Source organism: Wyeomyia smithii, chromosome 2, assembly GCF_029784165.1.
Source record: "Wyeomyia smithii strain HCP4-BCI-WySm-NY-G18 chromosome 2, ASM2978416v1, whole genome shotgun sequence".
Lineage (NCBI taxonomy): Eukaryota > Metazoa > Arthropoda > Insecta > Diptera > Culicidae > Wyeomyia > Wyeomyia smithii.
Window position 1 is genome coordinate 74,123,816 of NC_073695.1, and position 25,757 is coordinate 74,149,572.

Below are 25,757 nucleotides of genomic sequence, written 5' to 3' on the forward strand. Positions count from 1 at the left end.
ACATTTTGGGTAATTCGATCAGTTCAACTCAGGTGATCGACTGCAGCGCACAACTTTTGGTGGCTGATGGGCAAAGCTATTTTTTTCCGTGACTGTTTCGGGTGTAAAAGTAGTTTCAAGCAACAATTGGTTGAAAATCGTGCGCAACACTAAACCAAAATAATGTCTTCCCGAGGGAAGATAAAAGTTTTACTGTTAATCGCAGTTTTATTCGGCGCCTGCTATCGCGTGCACTGTAGACCGCAGGAAAGTGCGTCAGAGCGAAACCGGCAGGAAGAGCTGACCAAAGAAACCAAAATTGGAGACTCGAAGGTATATTTCGATAGTGTTATGTATATCAATGCCAACATGGGTGCCACCACATTGCGAAAATATTAGCCATCATTATGAGCATCGTGTCTGACGGTTTGAAGTGCATTTTTAATTAGTTATGATGAAACGTTGCCCGTGAGTGAATATGTTTACAATTATTGATTATATAGTATATGCATATATGCTATTTTTATTTCGTGGAATGGGTTTATTGACAAAAACCAGCATGTCTTTGCGCTTGTGTTCGAGCGAATTTGTTTGTTGGGATATACCTGCGTACAGTTCCAAAGAAACTTTATTGCCCTATGCAAACATCCCTCAAATGGTTGTGTTTTTTGTTTGAGTTGTGCTCTAATTTTGTTATAATGTGAAGTGATATCATTTTTTAGCACAAAGAAAAGTTCTCGTTAATTTGTCGATATGGAAATTGAGCAAACTTTTTTTGTGAATCGAAAAGGTTTGACAAGTAGCTGTAATAACTGTCAAAGCTGTAGAAAACTAACGATTATTGTTGCCGTGTCTTTCATTGTTGGTGCTGATTATGCTAATGCTAAACAGAGTTGAAATGCATGTGTCACGGTTTACTGAATTGATCTGAAACTAGGTTATCATTTATGAACAAATATTTTATGCTAACTTGATCTAGTTAAACTCCATGTTTGTTGTTGGAAACCCTCTAATGGATCCAGAATAAAATTCTTACAAGCACCCTGCTCGGTTTGGTACACTGATGGTACTGATGGTACACTGAATATGGTAAAATGGTTTGATCCAAAAGTGGGTTTGGAGATGATAAGTTGTTTTCTGCTAAAGGGGTGAAGATAAGTGAGTAAGAAAATCCAAATTCGATTCACGCAATATCATCCAAAAAATTGTCCAAGACATTCTCAATCAGAATATATTCGTTGGCATTGAAGTATGCTATTTGTATGGTTTAGTGGCTTCAGTGTAGTTTAAATGTTGCTTTTTGTGAAAAAATATGAATTAGAGGAAGAATGAATTTCAATTCGTTGTGTTTTACTTAGGTTGGTTTACCGGTAAAACAAAAACCGGCAAAACCGGTAAAACCGATATGTTTTCCAATACCGAAATACCGGTATTGGAGAGGTGAAAAAACCGGTATTTCCGGTATTTTTTTTTTTTAATTAAAAAATTGACTATCACAATATTCATAAATCATTGTAAGGTTAATGAACGCTGCCTCACATGACGGTGTATATCTATACATATAAAAATGCAGCTCTGTCTGTCTGTCTGTCTGTCTGTCTGTCTGTCTGTCTGTCTGTCTGTCTGTCTGTTCCATATAGGCTTGGAAACTACTGAACCGATCGGCGTGAAATTTTGTATATAGGGGTTTTAGGAGCCGAGAAAGGTGACTAAGATAGTTCTCTTCTGGAAGGGAGGGGTCCCATACAAATGAAACACAAATTCATGCACATCTCGAAAACTAAGAAAACAAATGGAACCAAATTTGGCAGGTGGATGTTTTTGGGGCTAACAAATATATCTATAATAGTTCGATACCCCTTTCTCTTCTGGAAGGGAGGGGTCCCATACAAATGAAATACAAATTCATGTACATCTCGCAAACTAACCAAGTAAATGGAACCAAATTTGGCAGGTGGATGTTTTTAGGGGTATCAAATATATCCATAACAGTTTCAAATTTCGCACAGCTCGAAAACCAATCCACCAAATAGAACCAAATTTGGCATGTAAATGTTTTAAGAGGTAATAAGTATGTCTATAATGGTTCGTCACCCCTCCCTCTTAAGTGAGGGAGGGGTTCCAAACAATTGAAACACAAATTTCTGCACATCTCGAGAACTAACCAAATAAATGGAACCAAATTCGGCAGGTGAGTATTTTTAGGGGTAACAAAGATGTCTATAATGTTTCGACACACCTCCTTCTTCTGAAAGAAGGGGTTCCACACAAATTTCTGCACATCTCGAGGAATAATCAAGCAAATGGAACCAAATTTGATATGTTGAGGTTTATGAGAGCAAGAACAATTTTCGACTCCAGACGCCATTGTAAAATTTAAGATGGAAACTTCCGGTTTCTATCCGGAAAATGTCTCCAAACATCATTTTAAAATCCAAGATGGCGACTTCCGGTTTCTGAAAAACAGCGGCAAATGACCAAATATGGGTGTTTCAGGGATTGTTATGATGCATTGAAGCCACAAACCGACCTCAGACAACATTTTGAATTGTAAGATGGCGACTTCCGGTGACTGGAAAAAAGACGAAAATGACCAAATACCAACCAATATGGGTGTTTCTTTAACCAGAATGACGCCCAGAGGCCAGAAATTGTCACTGAATACCATTTTGAAATCCAAGATGGCGACTTCCGGTTTCTGAAAAACAGCGAGATATGACCAAATTCCACCCAATATGGGTATTCCCAAATCGTGATGATGCACTGAAACCACAAATCGACCTCAGACAACATTTTGAGTTGTAAAATGGCGACTTCCGGTGACTGGAAAACTTCCGAAAATGACCAAATACCACCTAATATGGGTGTTTTTTTTTAACCAGAATGACGTTCAAAGGCCAGAAATTGTCTCCAAATGCCATTTTGAAATTCAAGATGGCGACTTCCGGTTTCTGAAAAACAGCGGCAAATGACCAAATATGGGTATGTCCGGAATTGTTATGATGAACTGAAGCCACAAATCGACCTCAAACAACATTTTGAATTGTAAAATGGCGACTTCCGGTGACTGGAAAAGAGACGAAAATGACCAAATACCACCTAATATGGGTGTTTTTTTTTTTTAACCAGAATGACGTTCAAAGGCCAGACATTGTCTCCAAATGCCATTTGAAAATCCAATATGGCGACTTCCGGTTCCAAAACAACAGTGGCAATTGACCAAATAACACTCAATATGGGTATTTCCGGGATTGTTATGATGCACTGAAGCCACTTATCGACAATAATGTTGTTCATTCAGGCAACATTGTGAATTGTAAGATGACGACTTCCGGTGAATGGGAAACTGCCGAGATGGTCATTCCCCCCCCCCCCATTCCCCACCACCCAATATGGGTGTTTCTTCAACAAGAATGACGCTCAGAGGCCAGAAATCGTCTCCAAATACCATTTTCTCCGGTTTCTGAAAACAGCTGATCTGAAAACAGCAACCAACTGAAATGGCTGATTTTCATTCAATAGGATATACTACATATGAATATTTCCGTAATCGAAATAATGTATAGAAGCCAAGCATTGACCCTGGACACCATCTTGAATTCGAAGATAACCACCTTTAGTTTCTAGAAAACAACGAAAATAACTGAATACCACCCGATATAAGTATTTCCGGAATAGAGGTGATGTATTGAAGGCAAGGCTCCAAATAGAATGAAAAAAAAATTTGGTTCTGGCTTCTGCTATCAAGTTTCTTTTATTTGCACATGACGATTCCCCACCCTAATAAACACATCGCAAGAAAAGAAATCAATGAATTTGAAATATTTGAAATTATTAAATTAAACACAAGAATGGGCGGGACGAAGTTTGCCGGGTCAGCTAGTAATAAATATATTTAGACAGAAGCAACATTGAATATTAATTCACTCTAACTTATTTATCAAGTTTTGTTTCCTTCTTGTTTGTTCTGCTTGGATTCAGATGATGTATTTGTGTGTATCGATAATATGTCAAAAAACTTTATATCAATAAAGCAAGACATTTATTTTTAAGTAGAAGAGTTAATCTCTGTACACACTCATACTTACAGAGGCAACCCGTGGATTTTGAACCTACCAGTTCAACCACAAATTCTGAAAATCATAGTTTGGGGCAGTAATCACAATCTTGTCCGCGAAAAAACGTAAGTAATTATTCGTTGTGTACTATTTTATAGTAAAACTAAAAAAATAATCTAGAAATATAAATTTAAATTAGGGATTTATTTTTGTTTGGCGTCTCCATGTACATTGCACAGGTTACACTTAGTTATGAACATGTTGCTTCTGATACAAAGCGTTTACAGGATGAAATAATCAATCAATAAAAAATTTCGTCCTAAAAATTAACACGTACATAAGACATACGTAACACTCAGGAAGAAATCTTCTAAAAAAGTTGGTACAAAATGAACTACTCAAATGGTACCACCCTCTGAATAAAATTACTGTTTGAGTTGTTTTTCAAGACAGTGTACCTGCGCAGCCCTGCATTTGTCTCGTTCCTACTCGAAAAATGCTGCATTGATTTTGTAAATAACTTTTTGACAGTTCCTTATGGAATTTTCTTTGGAGCTCGATAAAGCCGAGAAAAAGAAAATTCATTTTGTTCATTATTTGTCGAGCAGTTGGACAGGACGAGGTACGGAGTACTATGGGGCAACGTGTACCAGAAAAAAACGCCAGTGTTACGTATGTCTTATGTATGTGAAATTACTGCTCCCTATTCTTGAGAAAGTAAAATTTAAATGCTGTAGCATGGTCAAAGCTTCGTCGCCAAACCGCATCGAATTTTATTAGCATTAATTCTAGTTGAGAAAAATGCTTTTTCTGGTTCAATTGAATTTGGAAGAACTGTTTAAAGAGCATCAAACAGAATAGAAAAGTATTAACCTTCGATTCCTTCGGATTCGTAGAATGTAAATTTTTGTCTGATTGTCATTTTATTTTCTTCTTCATTCATTTACTCTTCTCAATAGTTTCAATAATTGCTCCTCTAAGAATTTCAAATTTATTCATTAATTTAAAACTAAGTGTTGCGATGTGAAAGAAATCTGAAATAAAAATCTGCATGTTTTTTTACTAATATGAGTTTCGAAATTATGTTCTTCGTAGTCATATCACTGGATTCATTCATTAAAGTTTTCCAGACACTATTTAATTTTTCCAGTGTTGTTTCTGGATCGTATAACACCACAAGAGATCAAAACAAGTGGTCCAAATCTAACAGAAAAAAAAACTGGATCGTAATGAAGCATAGCTACTCATAAATGCAAAAACGACCTGAAACGTTAGGCAAAATAAAAATTTCAAATCCAAATTTCTGTATATATTTAATTATTTTTCAGTTTAATTTTAAAATAGTACAGAGAGAATGTATTGCATTTTTCCGTGGACATGATTGTCATTATTTCCCCAAACTATGATTTTCAGAATTTTGTAGTTGAACAAGTAGGTTTAAATTATGAAGAAAAAAAAGTAGGTTTAAAGACCACGAGTCGCCCCTGGTTTGTATTAGTCAGAAAAAAATAAAAATACCGGTTTTACCGGTTTTCATTTTTATGAATACCGAAATACCGGTTTTTCGAAAAGTCGGCAATACCGACAACCCTAGTTTTACTACAAAACCACACACAAACACGCACTCACATACACACACAAATGTACACACCCAAATAAATATTTACACACACACTTTGATATTTTGCATGTTATATATTTTCTCTAAAAATAACAGTAATTGTAAGAATATTTATAAGCCCATGCCCATAAGCCAATTATGTAGGTTAAAAAAGACGTGAAACAATAACTAAATCGAAGTAATTCTTTTATAAATACATTTGTTTGCTCCGGTTTTATTATTTTCCGCAGCAGCTATCGCGTTGACACTAGCGTTGTGATCGATAAAACAATGAATTTGACTTTTAAAGAGATATATAGAAGGTTTTGTTTTAGTTACCTCTACCTACACAATTATGTGAGTTTGGTCGGAGCAGGATATACAATATGAGAATTGAACCGAGTCCCCATTTTCCTGGATTATATATCGAATAATACGATTTTTTGAACAATTACAGCTTGTATGGAGTTACCCCAATTGGTAATTGCTAGAAGTAGAAAAAATGGTTTACTACAATGAGCAGACCAGAGCGGTTTCGCTCACTGAAGTAAACTACTTCTTTTTAACCGCACACTCGCTCATTGCTTTCTACATAATTTTATATTCGATCGGTATAGTTTATTATCAGACATCCCAAGCGAGAGCCATGCGAAAACTTTACACCCCTCTTACCGAGCGCTAAAACGCGCGCGAAACTGCAATAGAACTCCCAGCAACCAGCTACCACCGACTGTCTGCTCTGCTACATAACCATCCACCACACCAGCCGCGGGAGCAAGCAAAATTTAACTTACCACAGATCATCCACAGGTACATGGGCTGGCTAACGCAGAGTACACTCAGCGAAAGAACTGGTTCACTGACCTTCTGAATCTATATAGATGCAGGCAATCCGCTGTCGAGCTGATCAGAAGAGTCAGTTTTTCGAAAGAGCGAAAACTTTGATCACTCTCAGAAGAATGGGCTCTTTTGATCAGTTCGCAGGTAACCCGCTCGCGATGACTCTTCTGCTCAGCTCGCCATTTGTAAGAAAAACTGACGTTGAGAAACTTTTTGATGTTCTAAAACCCGCCAGGTTTTTGCTTTTCTAATAAAACATAATGGGTTGAAATTCATTCTTCACCATTTACTCCACAGAAAGAAACATTTAAACTAAACCGAAGCCACTATGCCATACAAATAACATACTTAACTCAATTTGGAGAGTTATGTCAGTGGTAAATTAACATGATTGTAATAACGCCAACAAATAAGCTTTTGGACGTTTTTCGCTGATATTGCGTGAATCAGATTATTATGAGATTTATTAACCTGAAACTTTAAGCTCGGAATTTTTTGAGATCTAAATTTACCCAGTACCAGTGTTGCGAAATTTCAACACTGCAAAATGAAAATGATACACCAGCAATTCTACCCTCACTCTCATCACACTGAGATTGAGTGTCTCCCGTGTCAATTCTCAGTGAAAATCATGTCAGTGCAGTGGCGTAGCTATGGTTTGGTGGGCCTGGTACGGTAACAAAAATGTGGGACTCCAAAGAAAATGACTGGGCAGTTTTTTCTTCCATAAAAGGAATTGAGACAAACAAAAACTTAGATTTTTCTACTAATTCATTCCGTTGTCCGCAAAACCAATAATTGGGTATTTAGATACTCACTTTTCGAGCCGTTTGGTTGGAAAAATCTGAAATTACATATTCAAAATCAATGGAATCAGTGATTTCACGTTCGATCGATAAAATGGCATAGTTTGTTAATCTCAAGTTACTCATCGTTGACCTCAAATAGTTCTTAATCAACTTTAACTTAGAGAAACTTGATCAGATTATTTCCCTCGCTCTGTTTCATGTTTTCGTTAGCCACACAGTAACACAGATAGACAGCGTTTTCCAGACTTGGTAAAAGCACCGCTCCGAGCCGCTCGGTGACATCGCCAAATTATAGACACCAAGCACCACGAGCCTATTATCGTCTTATGTGACATTCGTAGCAAGCACCAGCTCGGCGCAAGAGCTAAAAAAGCTACGAATGCAGTGCGATAATCTTGTGATCGTCACCTGTAGGCACGTTGAGCGTTTTTTTCTTTTTCGTTTTGTTTTGATCCGTGAAAAGATATTTGCTGTGTGATGCTTTTCTTAATTTGTTGCGCACCAAGCTAAAGGTCAAAGCACCTAGCCCGAGTGCGTGTGGGCTATGGATCTTGAGCTACAATCAAGCTCTGCTTGAGATGCTGTGCGTACTCTACCAAGTTTGATTAGGAATTTTGTAATATTTTTTAAATATAACCTCGTTTTTTTATGAAGATTGATGATTATGCTTCCTGGAACGACGGAAAGTATCAAAATAGTGTCTTGATTATATTTCACTGTATTTTCTGGCTGAAGGCTCAAAAATATAAAGCAATTTAAACCTCATATTACAGGAAATATTTACCAGAACGCATGCTTTTTTAAAGGAAACAAACAAATCCGAGTAATTGCACCTGTTGCAGGTAAAACAAAACTCACGGCATGTTCTTTTGAAACTATTAAACAGAACATTGTTTTGCTTCTTCGTTACATTAAATTTCATTTAATTTCAAAAGCACCACAAATATATAGTCACCCACTCACCCGCATACGTCGTCAGCGCACGCCCTATGCAATAGCTGTAACGTGTAATATACATAGCAGAGAGAAGCAGAGTACAAGAAGACGGAGATGCCACGAAGCAAAAAAGTAAGCAAAATGATTCGGGGCTACACCGTGCGCTCTATGTAACTTTAGAAAAACACCAACGAAGAGATATCCGCTCTGTGGTGGTATTCTTCATTCTTCGCGTGCCGAATCATCGACCGAAGCACCCAGCTCAAATGCGTGATACCTAGCAAGCAAGATCTCGATTTTTGTTCCGCTTCTAGTGCGGTGCGTGTTTTACCAAGTCTGGTTTTCAGGATTGCAAAAATTCGCTCCTTCGTTGCGTGTTTCCACGTTGCATCGAATGTTTTCTGCGATCGCAAAACATTCAACTTCGGCGTCAGTTGAATCACGAATCATGGTAAAAAGGAACATCGGTATCACGTATACTTTGTCCGTGTGGATCACGAGAGCAGACAGGCTTGCTAGATCTACGGATTTAACCGTAAATCTACGGATTTGTACACTTCTACGGAAAAACATTTATATGGGAAATCCGTAGAAAAGAGGGGAAATCAGGGGAATTTCGTAGAATCTACGGCTTTCAATGAAATAGTTCTGGCGACGCTGAGAGCAGAGTGGTGAGCACAAATACATTAGGTTAAGTTCAGATGGGCAGGTTGACCGGCTCGGTGTTCGCAAGATTTTGGGGCCCCCTTGAGTGGTGGGCCTGGTGCGGACCGCACCAACCACACCCCCCTAGCTACGCTACTGTGTCAGTGATACAAATGATATGCCTTCATTAATATCGAAATTATTTGATCCAAACCAATCCATTGCATGAAGTCGATGAAGTAGGTAAGCATCTACATTCTCAACCGAATAAACATCGCTAATGTAACACAGCGTGTGCGAAATCACAGTAATGCTGCCAGTTAGCTTTATCACTGTCAACTGATTGGAGCTGAAAGTAGTTTTCACTGTCAGCTCGTTCGTAATGACACTGATACTCATGGTTTCTAGTTTCAACTGAGAATCTATCACTGACAGTGAAAATTTGCAACACTTCCCAGAGGTGAATAATGTTCTCAATAATTGGCCGCCATACACGAATTTGATAGATATTTTTTTTATAATAACGGTCCGTTTATTATCTTTCATATTTTCAAGTATAAACTCCAGGGTAAACCTGTGTTGAGTTCAATTGATACACTTATACTAACCCTATACTTTTTTGCCTTAGAAAATTTACCGATGTTGGCTTAAATATAGTACATAGTGGTTGGTTGGTCAATACAGTGGCCAATTTAGGAGCGCTTTGGCGAAAATGGGAGTACAAACAAGTTTTTTGGTTAGCAAATATGTATACAAAATAACATAATTTCATTATTTAAACTCAATGTTAGTGAAGGGAAATAATGCGATATCGCCTTTGAACTGCTTCAGTTAGATATTTTTCGAAGGTACAAGAATCACTGTCTCTCATTCATAACATATTTTGACCAAAACCGATGCTTTTACCCTATATAGACAGCCGCTTTAACAGAACAATGATACCCAACTAAAAACAGATATTTTAACAAAATAAAAAACGATCGACTAGAAGACTATTTCAACAAAAAAAAACCTAAATTAATCCACTTAGCGGTCAGACCCAGCCTTTCTCAATCAAACTTTTATTTGTAAAAATAGATTTACATGAACGCTTCAATCCAATAAATGTATATTCACTCTTTAGGTTCTAAAATATTGATGTTGTAATCTATACATATAAAAATGTAGTCCGGTCTGTCAGCCTGTTTGATCCATATAGGCTCGAAAACTGCCGAACCGATCGACGTGAAAATTTGTATGTAGGGGTTTTTGGTCCCGATAAAGGTTCCAATGATAGTTTGAGACCCCTCCCTCTTCTGGAAAGGAGGGGTCCAATACAAACGAAACATACATTTCTGCACAACTCAAGAACAAACCAAGCAAATGAAACCGAATTTGGCATGTGGATGTTTTAAAGGGTAATGAATATGTCCATAATGGTTCGACGCCCCTCCCTCTTATGGAAGCACATGTTTCTGTACAAATTTCTGTACATATCGCGAACTAATCAACTGAATGGAACCATATTTGGCAGGTGAATGTTTTTAGTGGTAACAAATGATACACAGCTGCTGAAATCGACCACAGACCCCATTTTGGATTCTAGGTTGGCGACTTCCGGTTCATGGGAAACAGCGAAAAATGATCGAATTACACCCAATATGGGTGTTTCTTCAACCAGAATGACCATTTTGAAATCCATGATGGCGACTTCCGGTTTTCGAAAAACAGCCTAAAATAACCAAATACCACCCAATATGAGTATCTCTGGAACCAGAATGATGCAATGAGCTAACAATTGACCTCAGGCACCATTTTGAATCGCTAAATGGCAACTTATAGGAAACAGTCGAAAATGACCAAATAATACTCAACATGGATATTTCCGTAATCGAGATGATGCATAGAAACCAAACATTGACCCTTGACACCATTTTGAATTTAGAGACGACCACTGTTAGTTTCTGGAAAACAACCAAAATAACTAAATACCTCCCAATATGGGAATGTCCGGTGTCAGATTGATGCCAGAAAATCTGCTGAAAATGACCGAATACCACCCAATATGAATATATTCAGAATTAGGGCGCCAAAAGCCAAAAGTCGAAGATTTTGTCATTTCGATAAAACCATTCATTTCAAACGATTTGTCTTTTGACTCTGATCATATACTATGGCCGATTCGTCGTGCATTTTCAGACTTTGAACACATCGCAAGGAATCAATGAATTTGGAACGTTCAAATAGTACAAAACCACATTTAAATTATGTTGAGACCACATATATCAATCAAAGTAGGTATAGTTTTAAATAGCCTTTGAATTTCTTTTCTTTTCATACCTTTTGAGCCACATATCAAATCGTTATGAAGTTTGTTATTTGTGAGTTTGAGGGATGACTTGTTCGTATGACACTAGTTATGTTCAAATTAGCCATGTAATCTTTGAAATAATAGACTTTCATTGTTTTATTAACAATTCAATACATAACGGTTGCTTAAGTTCGCTTATAATCAAATGAAATGGGAACGTATAGGGCAGCTAAACTTTGAAACCACGTGTTCAATCATAATTCATCAGTTAACCCTTAACTATCCCGCTCATCTGATAATAATATTGATCAAATCGGTTGTGCAGTTTCTGAGATAATGAAGTTTCGTGATTTTCACATTTCGGTACTTTACAGACGAAGTTACAGTCCGATTATAGTAAAATTCAATAGGGTGTTACGAGGCAGCTAGACTTATTAGTTGACACTAATTTTGTAGAAATGGGGTCAGCCATCACTAAGAAAAGTGAGTGAGTTCAAGTAGTCTCCGGAATATGTTCCTTTTCATAGCTGGATTTCACATTTTTGAACATAACAGGAAAAGTAATAGTCTGAATGCAAAACAAATCAATAGGGTCTTATAGGGTAACTAGACCTTCCATTTGACATTGATTTTATTAAAATCGGTTCAGCCATCTCTGAGAAACATGAGTGAGATTAAGTAGTCTTCAAAACACGTTTCTTAATATAACTTTTGAACCACACGTTCAATTATTATAAAAATTCAAAACTTAAAGGTATTTCAGGTAGCCCGTTCATTTGAAATCAATTTTGTTCAAATCGGTTGTGTAGTTTTTGAGATAATGATGTTTCATGATTATTACATTTTGAACCATAACCTCTAAACTAAAAATCCGATTTCTATAAAATTTGATAAAGTTTTATGGGACAGCGAGACCTTTCATTTGCAATTAATTTCATGAAAATCGGTCCAGCGATCTTTGAGAAAAGTGAGTGAGAATAAAAATCTGCCATGCTGCCTCGTAACACCCTATTGAATTTTATTGTAATCGATATGTAACTTCGTCTGTAAAGTACCGAAATGTGAAAATCACGAAACTTCATTATCTCAGTAGCTACACAACCGATTTGATCAATAATATTATCAGATGAGCGGGCTAGTTAAGGGTTAACTAATGAACTATGATTGAAAAGTTTGGCTGCCCTATACGTTCCCATTTCATTTGATTGTAATCAAACTTAAGCAACCGTTATGTATTGAATTGTTAATAAAACAACGAAAGTCTATTATCACAAAGATAACATAGCTTATTTATATATAACTAGTGTCATACGAACGAGTCATCTCTCAAACTTACAAAAAACAAACTTCATAACAATTTGATATGTGGCTCAAAAGTTATGGAAAGAAAAAAAATTCGAAGGCTATTTAAAACTATACCTGCTTCGATTGATATATGTGGCCTCAACATAAATTAAATGTGGTAGCGTACTATTTGAATGTTCCGAATTCATTGATTCCTTGCGATGTGTTCAAAGTCTGAAAATGCACGACGAATCGGCCATAGGATATGATCAAAGTCTAATAACAAATCGTTTGAAATGATTGGTTTTATCGAAATGACAACATCCTCGACTTTTGGATTCTGTACATCACCTTAATTCTGAATTTATTCATATTGGGTGGTATTCGGTCATTTTCAGCAGATTTTCTGGCATCAATCTGACACCGGAAATACTCATATTGGGAGGTATTTAGTTATTTTGGGTGTTTTCCAGAAACAAAAAGTGGTCGTCTTTAAATTCAAAATGGTGTCAAGGGTCAATGTTTGGCTTCTATGCATCATCTCGATTACGGAAATATCCATATTGAGTATTATTTGGTAATTTTCGACTGTTTCCTATAAGTTGCCATTCAGCGATTCAAAATGGTGCCTGAGGTCAATTGTTAGCTCATTGCATCATTCTGGCTCCAGAGATATTCATATTGGATGGTATTTGGTTATTTTAGGCTGTTTTTCGAAAACCGGAAGTCGCCATCTTGGATTCAAACTGGTATTTAAGATAATTTCTGGCCTCTGAGCGTTATTCTGGCTGAAGAAACACCCATATTGGGTGTAGTTCGATCATTTTCGGCTATTTCCCAGGAACCGGAAGTCGCCAACCTAGAATCTAAAATGAGGTCTGCGGTCGATTTCAGCTGCTATGTATCATTCTAGATCCGGAGATACTCATGTTAGACGGAAATCGGCCATTTTTGGCTGTTTTCCAGAAACCACAAGTTGCCATCCTACAATTCATAATGGTATTCATAATCATTACGATTCCAGAAATACCAATATTGGATGGTATTTGGTCGTTTGCCGCTGTTTTTCCGAAATCGGAAGTCGCCATCTTAGAATTCAAAATGGTATCTGTGGTCCATTCTAGCTCCTGTGTATCATTCTTTATCCGAATATTATTACATTGGGGGGAAATCGTCAATTTTTGGCTTTTTTCCAGAAACCGGAAGTTGCCATCTTACAATCCAAAATGTTGGCTGAGGTCGATTATGGAACATATTTGTTAACACTAAAATCATTCACCTGCCAAATATGGTCCCATTTAGTTGACTAGTTCGCGAGATGTACAGAAATTTGTGCAGAAACATGTGCTTCCAGAAGAGGAAGGGGCGTCGAACCATTGTGGACATATTTGTTACCCTTTAAAACAACCACATGCCAAATTCGGTTTCATTTGCTTGGTTTGTCCTTGAGTTGTGCAGAAATTTATGTTTCATTTGTATTGGACCCCTCCTTTCCAGAAGAGGGAGGAGCCTCAAACTATTTACCTTTATCGGGACCAAAAACCCCTACATACAAATTTTCACGTCGATCGGTTCGGTAGTTTTCGAGCCTATATGGATCAAACAGACAGACCGGACTGCATTTTTATATGTATAGATTACAACATCAATATTTTAGAACCTAAAGAGTGAATATACATTTATTGGATTGAAGCGTTCATGTAAATCTATTTTTACAAATAAAAGTTTGAATGAGAAAGGCTGGGTCTGACCGCTAGGTGGATTAATTTAGGTTTTTGCTAGTGAGTTCACTACTAAGCGGATAGTTGCTTGATTTTTTCTTTGTTTATTGACAAAAAATTTTGAAACCTGTAAATTGATAAAAAAAAATTAAAACCCATAAATCAATGCGACCAGAAATAAATAAATTAATAAAATTCAGTCTGTGTAACTTGGGTCGTGGCCGCGATTTCACATTAATTACGAAGGCATTCAAATGCTCTAAAATCTGGTTGCCAAACACTCAGCTTTATCTTCAACAAACTAAAAGTATTGGACTCTTCAGTTTCTAATGAAGTGTAGCAAGAGCTGGAATCGGTGATTTAGAAGTATTTTAGAAATCAGACACTAGCGGTGATTCAGCGATCTTAAGCAAAGTTTTACAGAAGGGAACTACATTATTTGGGCCTAACGAAAAATTGTCAGCGGAACTGAGGCGATTGATAGACGATTGTTCATGAATTTTTGGAGTGAACTTGAATAAATTTTGCTCTTCAATTGATAATTAAATTGTAAACGATTGTTTGAAACTTTTTATTAATAAACTTGATTTGAAATCTCATTTTTGCTAAGGATTTTTTCCTTCCCCGGTTCCCGGGAATTCCCGGGAAATGAGATTTTTCATTCCCGTTTCCCGGGAAATCTATTCTCGGAAATATTGCAAACCCAAGTACGATGCTGGTCCAATAAGCCAGTCGTAGCGTAGGATCTTAGCGCTATTCCCGCAATTGTCCTGTACACTAAACAGTTGGCCGCGAAGTCTGTGTATAATAAACAGAAGGGGTTCCGAATCGGAATGTAGCACATTCCCCGCAAAAAGAGGAGGATTATTTGAAGACAAAATGTTATTGTATCTTTAAGTATCACTTACACGCTTGATATTACATTAAACAGATTTCAAATCAGTTAATTTAACGTCAAGATAAACCTATTTAAGTATTGTAGGGGAATTGGAGCAAAATCGATATGTTGCTGACATTTTACGTAGATCAGACACCTATCAATCGATTTTTGAGACTTTTTTACTCAATATAAGATATAATTTGACTACCACTTTCAGATATTAGCGCATTACCATTATTGCTCAGACATACACTAAAGTCACTTTTTACGCGGGGAATACGTACCGCGTAAAAAAACCGCGTAAATTCCAGAATCCGCGTAAAAAAACCGCGTAAAAAGCTACCTTAGCGTACTTGATATTGTTTTGTGAAATATACTAAAACCATGCCAAAACCGGTTTTGAAGAATCACCGTTTTGAGCTCAGTTTTTGACCGATTTAAGACTGTTTTTTTATTAAAAGATGGGTAAGAAGATGCTTGTATAAGGACAAACTCTTAGAATTTTTATATTTGGTCTTAAAACAAAATGGCGTCGAAAAAACATCGAAAATTTCCGGTTTCTCAAAAATTCAAAATGGCGCCGTTGTTCAAACTTCATCAAACAATCATGCATAGAAGCCAAGGCAAAAAAAAATGTTGCGCTGTGTAATTCATTTAAGTCTCTGAAAAAAACTGTCTTCACTAGAGGCACAAAAATTCACAAAAATGTTTCTTTTTGTTTAGTAGCGTAAGTATTTATAATAAACTAGCTGACCCGGCAAACTTAGTCCCGCCTATTTTTGTGTTTAATTTAATAATTTTCAACATTCCAAATTCATTGATTTCTTGCGATTTTTTTATATCGTTTGAAATTATTGATTTTATCGGAATGACAACATCCTCGTTTTCTGCCTTTAGTACATCACCTCCCCGGAAATACTGTGGTATTCCGTTATTTGCGTTATTTTTCAAAAACTGAAAGTGGTCATTTTCGAATTCAAGATGGTGTCCAGGGTCAATGCTTGGCTTTATGCATCATTCTGGTTAAAGAAACGCTCATATTGGGTGGTAATTGGTCACTTTAGGCTATTTTTCAGAAACCGGAAGTCACCATCCTGGATTTTAAAATGGCATTTGGAGACGTTTTCTGGCCCCTGAGCGTCATTCTGGTTCAAGAAACACCCATAATAGGTATTATTTAGTGATATTCGGCTGTTTTCCAGAAACCGGTAGTCACCATCTTAGAATTCAAAATGGTGTCTGTGGTGGATTCTAACTCCTGTGTATCATTCTGGTATCGGAGCATCTCATATTGGATGGAAATCGGCCATTTTTGGCTGTTTTTCAGAGAGCGGAAGTCGCCATCTTGGATTTCAAGATGACATTTTGTGACAATTTTTGGCCTCTGAGCAACATTCTGGTTAAAGAAACACCCATACAGTCAGGTTTTTTTACGCGGTTTTTTTTATATGCGGTTTTTTACGGGTTTTTTTTACGCGGATTTTTGAATTAACGCGGTTTTTTTTACGCGGATTTTTGAATTAACGCGTTTTTTTACGCGTTTTTTTACGCGATACCGCGCTAATTCAAAAAAATTTTCACGAATTTCCGAAATCACGTGGGTTTGAAACCAGAAACGTTTAAGTGTTTATCTAGTAAAAGACTTAGTCCAAAAAATACTCTCCGCTCACCGAAAGATCCGGAATGACCGTCAAAGAGGACAATTTTGTTTATTTTGTTTATTTGTTCATCGTCTTCGATCATATCGTACAGACTGGTTTGTCTTATGCTATATTTTTAATTCTATTTTTAAAACTATTTTTGGTTAAGTGAAAGTCAAATAAATCACTGACGTCATTGAATCCTTTTAGGCAGGAACTGAGCGGATTGTTATAACCATAGCTTGTCCTGTGCCCGGGTATGGAGATCATTGTCCAGTATCGCAACCGGCGCTGAGGAACATTTATTTGAATTAGCAGGAGAAGGTCTGAGCAGTCAATATTGTTCGTTAGGACGTCGAAAACAAACAATCGTTGAAGTTTTATTCGTCTTGTTGACAGCAATTCCAGGTCAATCAAACGACATCGTTGCGAGTAGTCGGGCAGATGTACAGGGTCATTCCACGGTAGGTGACGGAGAGCAAAACGTAAAAAACATTTTTGAACTCGCTCAATGCGAATAACTTGAGAGGTATGGTACGGGGCCCATATGGGAGCAGCGTACTCCAGAACACTGCGTACTAAAGCACAGTATAGTGCCTTAAGCGCGTACACGTCAGTAAACTGTGAAGCATTGCGGTGAATGAATCCGAGGATCGAAAAAGCTTTAGCGGTAATGGCGGAGATGTGTTGGTTGAAGCGGAGCTTAGAATCGATAATGACGCCCAAGTCACGGATAGACTGCACACGGTCCAGTGGAGTTGTGTCGATGTTGTACTGATGACTAATCAATTTATGACAGCGACTGAAAGTGATCACCTTGCATTTGTTGATGTTCACACGCATCCCGTTCTCTTTGCACCAACGTGAAAGTATATCGATGTCTTTTTGCAAGCAAATACATTCCAACATGGACTTAATTATTCGGAAAATTTTCAGGTCATCGGCGAAAAGCAGCTTTGCAGAAGAAATTCGTTGACACAAGTCGTTAATGAAAAGCACGAAAATCAGCGGTCCCAGTACACTACCCTGTGGAACTCCAGACGGGAGGACAATTTTAAATACTGGTTCTAGAGCGTCTCGGGTTTTTTCTAAAGCCCTTCTTGCTGGACTACTTTACGCGGATTTAAAAAAAACGTGGTTTTTTTACAAGGATTTTTTAATTAACGCGGTTTTTTTACGCGGATTTTTGAATTAGCGCGATTTTTTTTCGCGTATTTTTGAATTACCGCGGTTTTTTTACGCGGTTTTTTTTACGAGGTACGTATCCCCCGCTAAAAAAAAACCTGACTGTATTTGGTTATATTTGGGTCATTTTCGGCAGTTTTCCAGTCACCAAAAGTTGCCATATCACAACTCAAAATGTTGTCTGAGGTCGATTTGTGGTTTCAATGCATCATCACGATTTCGCAAATACCCATATTGGGTGGTATTTGGTCATATCTCGCTGTTTTTCAGAAACCGTAAGTCGCCATCTTGGATTTCAAAATGGCATTTGAAGACAATTTCTGGCCTCTGAACGTCATTCTGGCTAAAAAACATCTATATTAGGTGGTATTTGGTCATTTTCGGCAGTTTTCCAGTCACCGGAAGTTGCCATTTTACAACTCAAAATGTTGTCGGAGGTCGATTTGTGGTTTCAGTGTATCATCACGATTTCGGAAATACCCATATTGGGTGGTATTTGGTCATATCCCGCTGTTTTTCAGAAACCGGAAGTCACCATCTTGGATTTGAAAATGATATTTGAAGACATTATACGGATGGAAACCGGAAGTTTCCATCTTAAATTTTACGATGGCGTCTGGAGTCAAAAATTTTTCTTACTCTCAGAAGAAGGAGAGGTGTCGAAAGTTCATGAACATATTTGTTACCTCTAAAAATATTTACATGCCAAATTTGGTTCTATTTGGTGGATTGGTTCTCGAGCTGTGCGAAATTTGTGTTTCTTTTGTATGGGACCCCTCCCTTTTAAAAGGGGGAGGGGCGTCAATTTGTTATGGATATATTTGATACCCCTAAAAACATCCACCTGCCCAATTTGGTTCCATTTGCTTAATTAGTTTTCGAGATGTGCATGAATTTGTATTTCATTTGTATGGGACCCCTCCCTTCCAGAAGAGGGAGGGATGTCAAACCATTATGGATATATTTGATACCCTTAAAAAGATCCACCTGCCAAATTTGGTTCCATTTGCTTGGTTAGTTTTCGAGATGTGCATGAATTTGTGTTTCATTTGTATGGGGTCCCTCCCTTCCAGAAGAGGGAGGGGTCTCGAATTACCTTAGTCACCTTTCTCGGCCCCTAAAACCCTTATATACAAAATTTCACGCCGATCGGTTCAGTAGTTTCCAAGCCTATATGGAACAGACAGACAGACAGACAGACAGAGCTGCATTTTTATATGTACAGATATTAGCAAATGCAGGTCGGACTCGATTATATATTGACTCGAAAATATATGATTCTATTATATGTAATTTTAGACTCGATTATATATAGAAGAAAAAAAAATTGTTAAAATTGAAAATATGACTTATCTAGAGCTAATATGTAGTAAAACACCATCCATAAAATACGTACCGCTTGATAAAAGTTTTTCTGCAGCAATCTTATGCAAAAGTGGGCCTAAGAAAACCACTGACGGAGACGTTCGATACCCTAGCTAAATATTAATACCTTAATAAAAATAATTACAAAAATAAAAAAAAACAGAAAAAAACAAAAAACTTAAATTTTTCAAAATTTGAGCAATTAAATACAGAGTTGATAAATCAATATACACTGATCCAAATGTTTCTTTGCATTTGACTACAATTATGTTAGTAATAACTACAAGTTATATTCTTTTGTGAGAAATGTGTTTTCTGACTTTTGGGGAGATGAGTTAAAAATGAAATTCTTCTTATTTATTCGATACTACAAATCATTCATGTAAAATAAATGAAAAAATCATTTTATTTTTCTCTGATTCGATTATATATAGTGAAAAAAAATTCGGAGACTATATATTGACTATATTGGCCTCAAAAAGGGATTGCGAAAACTGGTTGTCTGGGTTTTTGCAAATAAGGACCGGGGGGGATTATAAAGAGGGAATAATGAAGTTGCTTTCTAACTGGCAACAAGTTTGTGAACAAAATGGCGCATATTTGACTTAAATCGGTGAATTCTAAGGGTGTTAAATAAAGCGTCAAATTTCGATCAGAAATACGACATTTCTTTTTCCCCGAGCCCAATATAATCGAGTCCGATCTGTAATAAGTTTGTGTAGCCGATCATAAATGGTGACTTCTTAACACTGTTTAAAAATTGCAATTTGAATTGTTAGGATTGGTTTGGTTTAGCAATTACGACTTATCATTCGTAGGGATTCAAACCTACTTGCCAAGAAAGGAAAGTAAACTCACAACTTACTTAATTGCTAACTTATTGGCTATAAAGAGAGCTTATCGTAGCAATCAAGGATTTATATTTTATAATTTTATTTTTTTTATGTTGGAACACCGATAAGTCTATGTAATTCAAATGTACCAAACCAAGGAGGACGCTTCAAAATCATTTTCAGAATTTTATTCTGAATCATTTGAAGCGTTTTCTTCATTGTTGAACAACAACTTGACCAGACCGGTACAGCATAGATCATTGCCACGGTGTTCTAAACACCGTTGTTATAAATTTAAATACACCATCAAAACTGTTAATGTCAGTTGGTTTCTATCACTGCCCTGCACTTTTGAACCAAATTTGAAAATCATCGTTGGACTAATTTTTGAATTGAGCCCTTTTAAAGTGTTAGGGAGGATTTCTCATTCAAATATACTTAAACAACCCTTTCAAAACGAACATAAATCATAGTAGGTATTGTTTTGCAGACAACATATGCCCATTGACCTTTCTGGAAGATTTGAGCTGTATTAAAACCATTGGAAAATTGTTCGGATTGAAGAACCCCGGGTTAAATGCGAAAATTGCCATTTTACACGGGGTCTAAAGCAACAACATTATTTGACACCTCAGTTCACAGGAATTCTAAAGCTACGTACCGCACGTGAAAGCAATATCAACGCAGCAGGTTCGGTGACACCAGTCAGTTCTTTAAAAGATCTATAGTGAATCCACAGACAAGCAGACGTGTCACTCAATGATGATTTCTTTGTCCAATCCGGTTTTACGAAAATTTGTCACTAGACAGTAAGCTTACATGGTGGAGCATAAGTATACAGTGGCGAACGAGGACGAGGATTCTCAAGGTTTTTTTTCGAAGAGGCACATCTGTTCGTTTGTGGTAAATCTATCAATATTACTTGTTATCTATATTCATAGATAAATTGGAGAAAAAACAGTGTTTTTTCGAACAATGCATGAACTTCGTTTTAAAAATAGGGGCAGAATCGAACGAAAAACATGCTGTGTGAACAAGGGGAATAGGGGCATAATGGGCACCCTAACTTGGTTGCTAATTTAAGCATGGAGACCGACAAAAATTTTAAGCTGTGTTCAGTGCAAAACTTGAATTAACCATCTATAATTAGAGGTACACTATTCACAAACTAGCAATCAGTCGATGTGTGGGGCACAATGAGCACCCACTGGGGCATAATGAGCACCCACGGGGTATAATGAGCACTCTTATAGAACATATCTTGAAACTGTGTAGAAGTACGACTAATGGGCCAACGTTTGTCGCGGGATGCCGTGATACTTAGCGGCTTGTTTCGTGAATGTCCTGTCGCGCCTTATGGTGGCCAATTCTGCCTGCAGTCCCTTTTTCTGACCGATTTGGTCTCAAAGATTTTCTAATATATGTTCACACCATCACTGTAAACAAACACTGACTATGGAAACAGACAAACTCACAAGTCTACTGAGATGAATTACAGTAAGTTTATGTGACAAGGTGTGCTCATTTCACTCCACCAGAAGGTGACCATTTTGCCCCTATCGAATTAGTTGAAGTTAACATGAGATTTTAATACTAATTATAGCTTTAAATCAAAACTTCAATGATGGTGAAATTCGGGGTACGACCCATACTTCCTATTGATGTGTCTACACCCTTGATTGAGCCATTTAAACGATCGTAGAAGCTTATTTTGTAGTGCGCAACAATAATCATTTTACAAAACATCCGGGAACCAAGTTGATTTTTTCAATATATTTCCATATTTTAAACAGACAAACCACTTTTGTTCTACATGAAGAGATACTGTAGTAACTACGGAAGAGTTCCATATACCATATTGTATTAAAAAATGCGTAGTTTCGCATAAAAGAGGGGTGCCCATTTCGCCTCGTGTGCTCAATATGCCTTTAATCCCCCCACTTGTGTTTTTTTTTATTTCATTTATGTTTAGTTATTAGACAAGATGAATGGACCATATACTTACATTGAAGTAGCACACAAATCCATTCAACATTGAAATGTATATGTAGTAACTAGACAGGAAGGTAAAACTCACTTTTTAGGAAATTCATGTCGAAAAATTTCTTTTTTCATTGCCACGAATACTTCAAATTTCATGACCTCCCATTTTAATTGAACCTTTTGGGGTCTATTATGTACATATTATGAGCAATTTGTACAAGTTGAAACCTCATTTTTTGATATTTGAGGTTTGAGGCAACCAACTTTTAACTTCTATTTTTTGCAAATTTTGGAACGGGGCATCGTTTGCCACCAAATACTAAAAAATGAATTGTGCCAATCATTAATTCAACTAACGATGAATGAGCCCTGTTTCACGATAACTTGGGAGCGATAAAAACTCATCATACCTCAAAATCATACAAATCACAATTTCAGCTCGCAGTCATCAATTAAAAAAAAGGTTATTTGTCTTAGAAGGAATAGGTTGACGATTTAGGCTACACATAGTTTATAACTTTGCCAAAAATATCCCGGTACACATACACATAGACGAAGTATATGAGAAATAATTATTCTTATAACAAATCTTCAAGAAACCATTTAACGTGAACAGTTTTTAAGGTATATTTTTTATAATTTAAAAATATTCGTATAAAGCCATCAAGATATAAAGTTTCCATTGGTCTTTCTATTTTCGAATTCCAGTGTGAACTGAGGTTCAAATGTTTTTTTTGGTTTCGATTGACAAATGGCCATTTTTTCCGGGGCTTTTTGATCCGGAATTTTCCCAATGGTCCTAATAAAGCTCAAATCTTCCAGAAAGGTCGCCAATGGGCACACGTTGTCTGCAAAACAATACCTACTATGATTTATGTTCGCTTTGAAAGGGTTGTTTAAGTATATTTGAATGAGAAATCTTCCATAAAACTTCAAAAGGGCTTAACTCAAAAATTAGTCAAACGATGTTTTTCAAATTTGGCCCAGAAGTGAAGGACAGTAATACAAACAAACTACCATTAACAGTTTTGAAGGCGTATTTTATTTTATAATAACAATATTCGGAACACCGTGTGCTAGTCTAAAAATTTGTTTCTGAATCAAAAGTTTATTCTTCAAATAAATTTCAAAATTCCTGTTAAGGCGTCGTACTCAAATTACGTAACGCATGAAGGGGGGGGGGCTGAATCTGCGTTGCTTATTGTTACGTAGGGGCCCCCTCCACCAGTTACGTAACTGTGATGTTTTCTCGAAGTTGAAAATTTCGGAGGTGGTTAGGCTGTTCAGCGTTGCGTAATTTTAGGCAGGAGGGGTGTCATATCGAACGTTACCGATCGTTACATAGGGGGAAGGGTGTCTGAAATCTAACCTAACCTTTGTTAGCTCGTATCATATTAGTTACTCTGAGCAATGGAATGCCCATGGCGAAGTCCAAATTGTTCATCTGCGAAAATTGAATTTTCATTGATGTGTGACATAAATCTGTTAAGAATAATTCCCTCAAGCTGTTTACTTATCGAAGAAAGCAAACAGTTTGGTCGATAACGTAAAATCTCAGCTGGGTTCTTATCTGGCTTTAAAATTGGAGTAATTTTTGCATTTTTCCATAATTCACAGGAATGGTTAAAAAGCTTTTTCATTTTCTTCTACCTCGGCTTCTATGTATAATTTTCTGATGTATTTGATGCAATAACAAATTTTCTCGAGTTTGGACCCATTTAACCATAATAGCCGCTAGTTTGAATATTCGAGAAATCGATAATTTTCAAGGTGTTTTAATTGTAAATATGATTTACTTTCTGGTAAGCAAGGTTGCATATTCAATTTTAAGGTGCTTTTTCGCCGTGTGCCGATAGCTCGCTATACAAGTACAATTTTGAGAAACAATGTATGACAAACTTATAGTCCCTAAGTAGTACTACAAGTTTGTCGAATAGTGCAATGCTGTAACTCTTATACCTGAAGTGTGAGAGCTCATCTTCAGTGCAATTTTCAGCCAATATTCGCGGTGAATATTTTTATATTCACCGCGAATATTGGCTGAATATCCCACTGAATATTGGCTCTTACACTTTAGGCGTAAGAGTTAGAGCACTGCTTTCTTCGACAAACTTGTAGCATTACTTATGGACTGCAAGTCTGTCGTACATCATATTTCAAAATTGTGCTTGTGGAACGAGTTATCGGCACGCGGCCAATTGAATGGAATTGACACCCCAAAATTGAATATGCAACCTTGCTGGTGAGCAAGTCTCTGATATATTCGTGACATTACAAATTCAATAATTTAGTTTAATATAACTCATGGGGTTTCGAACGCTCAAGCTACACAAAAATGAAGTATCATTACTTACAGGTGTACGGTTTGATCCACAACGAATCGGAGGGAAAAGATGCCAAACAGGAGAAGGAAGATCTCGATTCGAAGATTCTCTCGATTTTTGAAAGTGTTCAGAAAAAAATTATTGACCTGTTGAACGTATGTTTTTTATTATAATGTACCTGTAAGTTGGTGATAGTCGCTAAAAGATTGTCTATATTTTTAGCCGGGAGCTGTGATTGACAAAACAACCGAGGATGACTGGAAGATAAACCCCATCGAAGACTACCAAGCACTTCGATCGGGTATTGTCAACGCGATGGATTCTATCGCAAAGCAAATTAATGCAGTTCTAGACGTAAGTTGTTCATATATTTAATTAAAAACCAGGTACAGTGATGGGTACTTGTATTCACTTTCAGACCCCAAAAAAGCTTACAACCAAAATCAACAAATCAATTACGAAATCGCTTAACGCGATTGGCAATAAGTTAGTTGGACTGGAGTGAAGGACTAAAGGACACAACACGGCCCGGCAAGAGTATATCGAGTTTTATTAGTTTTTCGTGTAAATACATTATCAGCACTGCTTTACTACTGCTTTGGAATGTTTCTTAGCTAGCTACCAGAACGAAAATATCGCTCTCTACTGTGTTAGGTATAAATAACTTAATAGAAGTAGAATCATACATTCACAGTGTGCTACAAAACTACTTTACTCAGCCCAGCAGAATGCTATCGCTTGTATATTGTGTGTGAATAAAAATATTTCGTTCGCCTTAATCGCTAAACTTCAGCTTGGTATGATACTGACCTAAAACTTTTGATAGTTAAACGTATTTGTTTTCCTTGGTCATAAATTACTCTAACTCAAACCCGATACAGTTAGGGTACTCTCTTTAGGGTTAAAATGAACAATTGTTTTTGGCACAGCGTCTCCTTAATCTAAGGATTCCTTTCTCCTTCATCTCGCCTGTAATAAATGCAGCTAGATGTGTCCGCACTTTTTTTCTGGTGCAGATTGAATGTTGTTTCGAAACTTTATCTGCAGGCACTTAAGTTGCACATAGGAGCTTAAAGCTAGTACGAGTATTTTTTCTCTCTAATCCGTCGTTGTATTGGTGCGTGTTTTCGGGTGTGTACGAAAGTGTTCCCTTCGTTTTTCGGCGTCTTTAAGGTTTTAGTTAATATCAATCATCCAAATAGGTCCCGGTGCTGTTTCTATTCAAAGTCGTATCCACCGTCGGTGAGTACGACTTGTACGTTTTAGATGATCGTTTATGTTTCACCGTGCAAAACAGTAACATTGAGGATATTAAACCGAAAAGCTAAAATCGACAAAAATAAACATTTTATTGTTTGGAATAGATTAGTAATTAAAGCTCGTGA

General features: G+C 36.9%; 2 protein-coding genes across 3 annotated transcripts in view; one reads left to right on the forward strand and one right to left on the reverse strand.

Moving 5' to 3' along the window:
* Positions 1-32: 32 nt before the first annotated feature.
* Positions 33-25,675, forward strand: LOC129724518 (uncharacterized). The gene is made up of 4 exons (XM_055679479.1): positions 33-312; positions 24,405-24,527; positions 24,595-24,726; positions 24,791-25,675. Exons 1-4 carry the CDS (start codon positions 163-165, stop codon positions 24,875-24,877), a joined length of 492 nt encoding a protein of 163 aa, XP_055535454.1. The 5' UTR covers positions 33-162; the 3' UTR covers positions 24,878-25,675.
* The window catches only part of LOC129724517 (tetraspanin-9), a 41,769-nt gene continuing 40,917 nt past the window's right edge, over positions 24,906-25,757 (reverse strand). For both annotated transcript variants that reach the window (XM_055679477.1, XM_055679478.1), the window contains exon 7: positions 24,906-25,696. In XM_055679477.1, the coding sequence (XP_055535452.1) occupies positions 25,559-25,696 (138 nt within the window). In that variant the 3' untranslated portion in view covers positions 24,906-25,558. The remainder of the gene's footprint in view (positions 25,697-25,757) is intronic.